The 10,421-nt window shown below is 43.6% G+C and overlaps 3 protein-coding genes across 3 annotated transcripts; all 3 read left to right on the top strand.

Annotated features, from left to right (window-relative positions):
* Positions 1-1,902: 1,902 nt before the first annotated feature.
* On the top strand, positions 1,903-5,580 carry LOC131205861 (uncharacterized). Its single transcript, XM_058198142.1, has 3 exons — positions 1,903-1,952; positions 2,835-3,070; positions 3,131-5,580. The coding sequence occupies exons 2-3, from the start codon at positions 3,068-3,070 to the stop codon at positions 3,731-3,733; spliced, it is 606 nt and encodes a 201-aa protein (XP_058054125.1). The 5' UTR covers positions 1,903-1,952; positions 2,835-3,067; the 3' UTR covers positions 3,734-5,580.
* Positions 5,581-6,131: 551 nt separating this feature from the next.
* Positions 6,132-7,523, top strand: LOC131205860 (uncharacterized). The gene is made up of 2 exons (XM_058198141.1): positions 6,132-6,296; positions 6,372-7,523. The coding sequence occupies exons 1-2, from the start codon at positions 6,132-6,134 to the stop codon at positions 7,500-7,502; spliced, it is 1,296 nt and encodes a 431-aa protein (XP_058054124.1). The 3' UTR covers positions 7,503-7,523.
* A 1,054-nt stretch (positions 7,524-8,577) lies between these two features.
* LOC131205859 (zinc finger protein 135-like) lies at positions 8,578-10,183 on the top strand. The gene is made up of 2 exons (XM_058198140.1): positions 8,578-8,686; positions 8,765-10,183. The coding sequence occupies exons 1-2, from the start codon at positions 8,591-8,593 to the stop codon at positions 10,103-10,105; spliced, it is 1,437 nt and encodes a 478-aa protein (XP_058054123.1). The 5' UTR covers positions 8,578-8,590; the 3' UTR covers positions 10,106-10,183.
* The last annotated feature ends 238 nt before the right edge of the window (positions 10,184-10,421 follow it).

A 10,421-nucleotide genomic window follows, 5' to 3' on the forward strand; every position in this document is an offset into this window, starting at 1 on the left:
AGAGAGATCATCGACAATAATATAAGCAATTATTTTTGGTTCTAATGGCTGTCTTTTTAAACCACGTATCCGTTACTAGCATACTGTTTCCTCTAGTGTGTAGTAGGTCTTCTGGCGCGCGCTCTGTCTTCTGTCGCTCTCTGTTTCCTTATTACCTCAGTTTACTCTCCCATCTCTCCTCCATCGTGCTGCTGTCCGTTTTCCTGTACCTCTCTGTGTTTTTTTTTACATCTTTCCTCATTTTCAAACATCCTTCCGCAATAGTGTTTTGTACACGTGTGTCCTTTCTCCATCGCGCGTCACTTGCGCGGGCAATTTCATGTGTTCATTGCGCGCGGCGCGCTCATCGACGTCCGGGGCTCTGACTGACTGTTTTCGGGTTGCGGAACGTCGTGGTTGTGGTGTATTCGAATTAATTCATCCGTTTTTTTTTGCTGCCCTATAGTCCGTCTTGCTCCTGCCACGTGTTGTAGCTAGATTATGCGCATGCAATTTCTCATCGGTTGTTCTCGGTTATGCTTTTCAAAAAAACGCACGGGAAATATTGTTAGTGGCCGAATCGGGAACGGCGGTAGGGCGCGATTCATTCCATTCATAAAACTGTACAAAACCAAACACACATGAGATTGCTCTGGCAACTGGCAACGGGTTTTCTAATTCCGCGCACTATCTCTATCGTTTACCGTCTGTACGTTGTCCGTTTGTCCGAAATTAGTGGTGGTACCTAGAGGGGCGCAGGGGGGAGTTGGTTCCACATTATCTTCCTTTGTGCTGTGTTTGTGTCCTTTTTGTTCCCTTTCCTTTCTATATTACTTTGAATTTGAACCTTTGAATTGGTTTTCGTTTGTTACTGTTGTTCGCTTATATATAGTAAAGACCAGAATATCCAGAAGAGCTCGTCGGGCTTTAATTAATGGTTGTAGTTCGCGTCGATGGCCGCGTGCTGAAGCACAACTCAACACTGAAATACTTTCGGTCACACACATCTTAGTGTCGCGAAAGTGAACTAACCTCCTTTCCGCCGTAGCCGGTGTAGTAGTGCGTGTCGGTGTCGGTTGCAAAGAAAACACCATTCGCCATTCAATTCTGTTTGTGTGGAACATGATTCGTGGTTCGCTATCGCTGCCGGCACCGTACCGTGTTCCGTTGGTGGAGTCCTTTCGGGTGTTGGGGCCACATCAATACTACCGTAGTAACGCAACACGCAACATTTCCAGAACCAAAGTTAAACACTTCTCTGTCGGACCATGTCACGGAGTGTAACACCTCAACAACACTCCAATGTCTCTCCAATCTAATACACACGCCCTTGTGGTGGCCTTCTGCTGGTGCCAAGGGACACCGATGGCCCTGCCGTTTCTGTTTTGTTTTGAGTGTGTCTACTATCGCTGGTACTACTGCTGCTACTACTATTACCACTACTGCTACTACTACTACTAGTACTGATGCTGTGGCTCTTAAGCGAAGCGTTGTTCTTATTGCGTTATTGTGCTCCCCGTAGTCGTGTTGTTGTGTTGTCCTCTCATCTTCCCCGACTCGTGCTCTCCATGGAATGGTTGGTTTGCGGTGGCGCCTCCTCTCTTTTCTTTTCTGTCTGTCATTCTGTGTTCAACAAAACCTCTAACCAGCGCAATCTGTGGTGGTCTCTACGTGCGGAGCGCGGACAGTTCCGGTACCATCGGAAGGTGGAGCAAGCATCATTGGGCTAATGGAATAGATTGGAATGGAATGGAACACTGCTCGGACGGAACGGACGCCCGCCATGTGTTGTTAGTCGCCGCTTGTGCCACTAGAGAAACGCCATGCTGTTGACGCGCTATCCTACCCTTACATATATTCGTTTGGTGGTTTGTGGTGGGTACACTGTGTACTGGAGCAGGAATTACTTAAGACCTCATTAAGACCCGGTAATCATATCCTTTCGAATGTACCTTTGCATTTCTCTTTATACGGTGAGTGTTTTGAAATCAGATTACTTTATTCTCATCTTCGTTTGCTAAATACTAACCGCCGCAACTGTGTACTACTTGGTCACTAACACACACTGTTCACCGTCGCCTCACTCAAGCGGCGGTGCAGTGCTAATCATGTTTCCTTGTTATTATATAAGTGTTACATTCCCCTCTTTATCATTTGTTGTTTTTTCATTTGTTTGGTTTTTCACTATCAAAGATAAAGGTTCTTAGAATCACCCAAAATGCATGCTATTTGCCTATTTTTTTTTTTTGTTCTAAATGTTTTGTCTTGTAGATTTCATATTTTTATGTTTTAGAGCCCTCTTTTGTTCCGTCATTGTATTTTGTTTTTATTTTTTCGTTCTAAATGTGGCGCAAGTTGTATGTTGTGTTACGGCACTAATCAGTTTGGCCGTTTTTTTTCTGAATTGACACGAAACACAGAAGGCAGACTATCAGTAGATGCATTTGAAAATGTAAAATTTTTGTGAAGTAAATGTACGGGCGAAATTCGGTCCGAATTGCAGCTAAGAATGAGAACGAGCCCTTAAATCCTGGATTAAAGAGAGCCTGTTTGCACATGTGACAAGAATTAATGATCAACCATTGTCGTTCACAATTATAGTTTACATACTAATCTAACACTTCTAATTCGTTGACGAAACATTAACCTTGTTGACGCATTGACCATCTCACTTCAAGACCACTATTGATTAAGTCTTACTACTCATTTTGTTTTTTTGTTTCCTTTTATGTTACTACGTTGTTACGTTACTTTTCCTTATGTTATCAATTTTTTTGCGTTTCCTGTTTGTTAAATAAGTTCCTTTTTCCTCCGCTTCGTTCAATAATGAAATGTTTACCCATTTCTATTCCCAGGTGGCACAATCGTTGGTGGTCCGTTCGGGGGTTTCTCTCCCTTCGGCCATCCACCGGCTGCCGTGTTGCCGCCGCCACGGCACGCCGCCTTTTATCCACAGCCCATCCTTTACTGGGGCTACCCGAGTCCGCCGGTTTCACCGACGACCTATTACGGAACGGCCGCCCCAGTACCACCTCCGCCGCATCACCTCGGCCATCAGCATCAATCGCACAATCACGGCCAACCGACGATGGTGAGCGTATGATGTGTCCTCCAGCAAGTTCCATTCATAATGTCTCCGTTTAATCTTCAGCTAAACCTGAGTCCGGATCATCGGGGCCAACAGCGGAACAGTCAAACGGTGGCATCACTGGGATCGCTTGTGCCACGATCGGCTGGAGCTCCAAGCTCCTCCAGCGATTCATCCACGTCTCAATCGTCATCGCCACCGCTTCTCTCGCCGACTGGCTCGGTAGCAACGACCGGTTCGAGTGTTGGTTCCATAACTGGCCACACAGCTACCAGTGCCAGAGCCACGGGGACGATTCGCACCTCTCCTCCGCCGCTCCTCAGCTTGCCGTTGGCCGCCACTACATCTCAACCACTGGCCATTCCGGTGACGACGGCGGCGGCCACTGGTCTCGCCGGTCCCGCCTATCCAGGCTCGCAGCTTTCCCCTATCCAAACGATGCCACCACCATCGGTTCACTTCCCACATGCTGCGCCCCTTCTCGGTGCGACCAGCCCGCCTGGAGCGGCTTCGGCAACATTCTACGATCATACAGCTGCGGCCCACCTTCACCATCCGCACCATCTCCATCACCTTTCGCACCACGACAAACTGGTCACGGCCACTACAAGTATCTTGACACCGTCACTGATCCCAAGCCAGTATGTGGAACTGTTTATCGTCTAAAGGCGGTTTCCCATCGTTTGTGTGGCTGTTCAGGAAAGTTCCCGGCCAGGTAGCCCAGGTATGCTCGAAAACCCATGTCGCGCGAATGTTTGCAGTTAACCGGTGTTCACCGTCAATCGCCGTCACGTGGCGGTGGTTGGTGCAGTGATTGCAAGCCAGAAAGCGCATCGTTGGATAAAAGTTAGTCAAATGTAGACATAAGCCCAGAGCAGCTTGTGATTCGTATATGTTTTGTCATAGCTGTTTGATCTATAAGTTTGATATAGTTTGTTACGTTCATTAAGGTTCAATTTTGTTTATTTCCAAGCGCCGATATTTGTCACCGCCGATACCACATAACTAGAAACTACTACTCGGTGACGACTGCTGATCGTTACAAGCGTTACTTAGTATTTAGCTGTATCGATACTGTTACCCTTTTCAATCACTTGGGTAAAACATTTTCATTTGCTCAAAATTTCGAGACGACTTCGAATGCAGGAGAAACCCAGAGGACTTCGTTCACCTGTGGCAAGCGAAAGCCATCGCTCATGCTTCCGTAGCCACGCAATCCTGGACGGAATATGAATAGGTCTTTTTCAAAAAGTTTATTGCAACGTTAAACGACATTTTATAACTTATTTGTTAATGTTTGTGTTTGTGTTTTTTTTTTATTATGATTGACGTATTTTATGCTGTTGATAAGAATGATACCATTATTATTTGTTTAGTTGTTTAAGAAGAGCCGTGGGCAACTAGAATTCTCTGTTGTTAATCCGGATGAGGAACAATTCGGATTACTAGCTGGCGGGATATTAACGAGCGATATTCGAGGGGGAATAACGGTGGCAAACACCAGTCTTGGAAGACTTAAACCTGCGCGACCGCGTAAAGTGCTCTCAGAGCTTCGCTGTGTCCGCTCGCGGTACGAACTTCAGGCGTCTTTTGCGTTGACATTTCGAATGTCACCATCAAATTGATATTTATGCGTAGAAGCAATACGTGTGAACAAGAGCACGCAGAGCGTTGATCTTTTGGAATTGTGTGTGACCGTACGTGACTGGTGGTCGTGAGTTACATTAAGGTGTTAGTTGTAGTAGCTAAACAGCACAATAAATCGTCCTTCGATTAGCATCCACATTTGTTCACTCGAAAGTGGAGTAATAACGGAGTATCGGACAATGCGAAAATGTCACCATTATCTTCAAAATCATTGTTATCATCATGCACATATTAGCTACCATCATCTATATATAAGAAACTTTATCTGTGCAATCTTTGCCCCGTACTCGTACCGTTCTTAGCATGGAACCATTCTACCATTTCCTGGGCGTTCCATTTCCATCACGCGAAGCGGGGAACCATTACAGCAGGGACACATGCATTAGCATTTATCAATACCTATTGTAATCTAATCAAAATCGATTCCTACGGATGATACATTTAATGAATGAAGAACGTAAAGTTGACGAAAATTGCTTCACCAACATAAAGTTCACGGCGCTCGGAGCTCCCGCAATCGTGCAACCGAATAATCCTTACCTGACGAACGATTGCTCAATCACAATTAGTACGATAATGGGGAGCAACTAAAGCCAAGCACTTTTAATCTGGTGAGGTTTCGGGAATGAAAACCGAAATAGCTACGGAGCCGTTATCCGTCAGACTTGTGCGATACAACGAAATGATGATGTGGATTTCAAAGTGTTCATGGACGCTGGAGAACAATTTAAAATTGTGTGAAAATGGCAATATGATAAACCGGCCAGCAATGAGCTGTACCTATAACACCGGAATGGACCAATTCTGTGCAAAACAAAGCTAGCCCTAGAGCGGATGAAAGTCTTTGCAATAAAGATCCGATACAACCATTATTATTAAAGGGGACGACCTTTCAATGTGTTTTCAAAGTATCAATAAAAATAAAACTGGTGCACAACATGCAAGCGAACCGTGCTCACAGTTCGGTAGAGTCTCAGTTTAAAATCGACCTCGTGATGCTCTATTGATGTCGTTTTTTCACCTAGTATTCGAGAAAACCGAACTTCTCATTACTAATGACGGCGTTTCATTGCTTTTGCCGACATTTCCTTTATTTTTACATTGTACGTACTCTCGTCACACAGTTAAAAGGTAGACAAACCAGAATCGTTAGCAGGGCAAAAGCATTTAAATTCGTATTTTTCCGAAACGAACTCGTGAACCCGATCAAATAAACGCACCACAGCAGCCAAAGTGTCAAATTCTGCCATTCCTGGGTTGTGTTTACATCAGAGATTATACGTATATTTTTTACCTGCCGAATCCGAAGCCTTGCTTTTGGTGCTGGAGCACTGAACGAATTGTTCCGCTTTGATAGGGAAACAATCGTGCTGTGAAGAGAAATCAGTTGGCAGGGTCAGTTTGCGGTGATAAAAGTATGGAAAATAGCGAATGTATCGAAACCTTGTGTCGCATCTGCTCGGCTCCCGGTTCGCATAGTATTTTTTCACGTATTCCGGCGTACTGCCACGACCACTACCGCGAGTACGCCCGGTGGAAGCAACCGATCTACATGCTGATAACGGAAGTCACCGGCATTGAGGTGAGTCTTTCACCGTTGTTCCTTAAGATAGTGACCCTTGATCACTCATTCTCTCTCGATTCGCCAACTAAGCAGATATCAGAAAGCGATGGCTTGCCGAGGAAGATATGCGAGCTGTGTATTTCATACCTGAAGCATGCCTACACATTCCGCCGTCAAACGATCGACAACATTGCCGGACTGTTGGCGGCCAAATATCTTTCGGACCATCACCGCAAGGAGGACAACAAAACGTCAAAGGAAGGGTCATTGAGGGAAGAAATCATCACGACCGCACCGAATATGGTCTCCAATTTCACCAACAACCGGTCAAAAGCGAAACAGGTAAAAAAACCGGTGATGCATCGGTTCGTGGCCAAGAAGCCTCCGAATAACAACGTTGAGGAAGAGGCGGAACTACTGGGCGAACTGGACGAACCGAGCTCCGGCATTTTCGGGTATCGCGAGAAAGAATTCGTTGAGGACGATGTGATGATGGATCTGGACGGATTGCAAGAGCATGGCGTAACGTTCACACTGCCGGAAGATTACAAGGAAAAGAAATGTTTCGCGTGCCGGAAACGGTTCATGTTTACAGAAACGTACGTTGCACATGTGAACGAGTGTCTGCTGTACAAGCTTACCGAAGCGATACGGGCGATGTACCAGATAATGTTTCTGAAAGAGCAGAGCGCTATTTCTGCGTTCGAGTTTATACGCCGGGCTGTGTTCACCATCCGGAAGTCATATCGTTTGGTTCTTTCGTACGATGGTGAGGTTGATGGGGCCGATGGTGGAGAAATGGAGGACACTACGGATGGAGGTTTTCCCCTTGCCGAAGTACTTACGGCAAATTCGGACTTCCCTGACCTTCATCATCGGCAGCTTGAGATCGATTCGTACAGTGATAGTGATTCTTCAGATTCACCGAAGGCAGCACCTCAACCGACAACCATGAATAATGCTTCCCAACCAAGCACGATTCCATCCGTACGTGATAACGTTGCGCGGTACTTCTCGGTACCACCACCTATAGGTGGTCACTCAAAGATGGATATTATTAAAAATCGGCTCACCAAAACAGAAGCGGAGGAGGTGAACGAAACTGGCCACTCCGAACGAATGTACAAGATGATAAAATGCAAAAAATGTGATGCACAATTCCTCACCATCTCACACCTGGACGAGCACACGAAGAAAGCGCATCAGCAACGTCTGCGAACGTGAGGCCTGTCTGCGGGTGAGGTCTGTTAGGAGAGGCTGAAAAGAGGCTGACTTAACAAGAATTTTGTTACCAATAGGGTGCATATGGTAATTGATTAACTAAATTTTAAATTCTTTCGTTTTGCTGCAGAAAACGTGCCGTTCAGATCTCAGACGATATCGTTAATGATCTTGGCCTCAATTCGACTGTTTTATTCAATCTAACTTGAAATTCAATAATTTTATGTATAACTTTGCTAACTTCGTCTGCTATAAACGTGTGAATTTTAATGGATAGTTTTCTTACTCTGGTAAATTGATTATCCTAAACTTAAAGATCTTGCGAAAGAAGAGTCCTGCGATATTATAATGAAAGCGTACTTTTACTTAATGCATAAAGTTAAACCACAGTTTTAAAATATTTATTAAATTCGTTTATCTTTTGGTTTTTCTACTATGCACAAAGAAGTCCTCTTGCCAAGACCTGCGGAGTAGTGAAGAGTGGCAAGGATTTTTAATGATCTTTTTTTCTCGGCATGTTTGGTTTTAAATAAAGTTAGCAATTAGCTATATGTGGACTTAAGATAAATATATTGCAAAATGATCCCAATCATTTGTATACCTGAAAAAGTCATAATCGTTTGGTATTCGCCAGTTTGTGATATTTGAAGAAAGTTAATATTCCAATAGTAATTTTAACCCAATACGTATTAAATTAAAAACAAATTATGTACAAATCCATAAAAGTCTCGACTGGCTCAAAACTGCTTTCATTTATTTTCAAACGCAAATTAAATTTTTGAACAAGGATTCGTAATTTTTGAACGTTTTTTTGTTTGAAATGCTATTTCTCGAATTCCGCGTCTCGAATTGTGTTTCTGGTCCGCTCACTAACTGTCAAATTTTTCCAATTGTCAAATGGTAATTGTTGTAACGAAGAAATTGTTTTGTAAACAAAGTCGGCGGATTTACTTTTCATTGTAAAAACTTGTGGTTAAAATGGAAGGTTCTGGTCCTGGTAACGAATCCTCCTATAACGAGTAAGTTGTCGCTAAACACACTTGAACAGATGTAACAACGCACTTATTTCCAGAATCACAAGCATTTGTCGAATGTGCCTGTCCACTGATTGTGCTTTGGAGCTCGTGGCAAACAATGATTCCGGCGAATACCTATTTCAAAAAATCTTCAGGTTTTCCAGCGTTCAGGTAATGCGCCTTCTTATAAACAAAAGTCCCTCCCGATTTTCCAATCACCACTTTGATATGCTCGTCATATTTCCACAGATGATACCATTAGCACAATTTCCAACGTATTTGTGTACGAAATGCAAAGCGCATATTCATAATGTGTATATGTTCCGCGATAAATTCTGCAAAAACTTTAGAATGGTCAATCGATTCGAACTGGACTCAACAAATTTGAACGAATCTAAACTAGTTCTAGATCACTCCGAGCGCGGTGTCGAGTCGGTGTCGGTGAAAACTGAGGATGTAACAGTAGACCCGGAGAATGGTTCTGACGCGCAAACACTGCATTCTGATTCAAAGCAGAAAAGTACAACATACGATTATAGTAAACATGACGATTTATTCGAGGCAGAAGAACAATCGTTGGAAGCTCTTTTGAAAAGTGAACCTGCTGAGGACCAAGAACAGCAAATTGATTCATCGGCAGTAGATCAGGGAAGTTTGCATGGCATCCCAAACGCAGAACCACTGAATTTAAACTGTTACATTGAAGAAGAACCGCTCGTGACATATTCAAACAGCGAAACGGAGTCCAAATTCAGTGAAACAAATTCGATCGTTCAAGGAAAATCAGGATCTAACGATGCTCAATGTGCCTCTGCGGGTGAGCAACAAAAACCATTACCATCGAGTTCTCAAAAGTCGACCAAGCAAGATACAAATGTTAGTAGTAATGTGCATAACAAACCAAGACACCTGTGCCCCTATTGTCCCTCTGAATTCGTAAAATTCGCCTATCTACGGGATCATATTCGCAAACATACAGGCGAAAAGCCATTTAAGTGTAATGTCTGCAACAAAGCGTACCACGCGAAAAAATTTCTGAAGCAACATTCTAGGATTCACAATACGGACCAACATTATCAGTGTCCTCATTGTGCAGTTAAGTTAGTGGATTTATACAAACTAAACAATCATATTCGCACTCACACAGGCGAAAAGCCTTTTAAGTGTGATGTCTGTAACAAAGCGTTCCATTCTCCACAAATTCTGTCGAAACATTCTAAGATACATAATACGGACTGCCATCATCAGTGTCCTCACTGTCCTGTTAAGTTCGTTGATTTATGCAAACTAAAGGAGCACATTCGTACCCACACAGGGGAAAAACCTTTTAAGTGTGAAGTTTGTAACAAGGCGTTCCACGCGTCAAAAATTCTGGAAGCTCATTCTAAACTTCATAATACGGACCTACATCATCAGTGTCCTCACTGTCCAGTTAAACTCGTTAATTTGTACAAACTAAAAGTGCATATTCGCACTCACACAGGCGAAAAGCCTTTTAAGTGTGATGTCTGCAACAAAGCGTTCCACGCGGCACAATTTCTGGCAGCTCATTCTAAAATTCACAATAAGAGCCAAGTTAACCCTCGCTGATAGAGCAGTCGGTAACGCTCGTCACTGTCAGGCAGCTGGCCTGAGTTCGAATCCTGAGACCTGTTGTCACGCAGCCGGCGATGGCCATAACATTATCTCTGTTGCAAGCTAAGATCGCCCAGTGATCGTAACGCCAAATAAGAAGAAGAAGAATTTAAATATTAGTTCAACAGTTCAATAATAAAATTATGTCAACCGAACGAAATAGTATACTTTAAACATTGCTTAACAATTTTTTGTTTGTACTAATCAAGGATCGTCTGATTATTTTTGGGGTCGAATTAAGGTTGGTTAGCATTTCGAATTAAAATGATCA

Source organism: Anopheles bellator, chromosome 1, assembly GCF_943735745.2.
Source record: "Anopheles bellator chromosome 1, idAnoBellAS_SP24_06.2, whole genome shotgun sequence".
Taxonomy (NCBI): Eukaryota; Metazoa; Arthropoda; class Insecta; order Diptera; family Culicidae; genus Anopheles; species Anopheles bellator.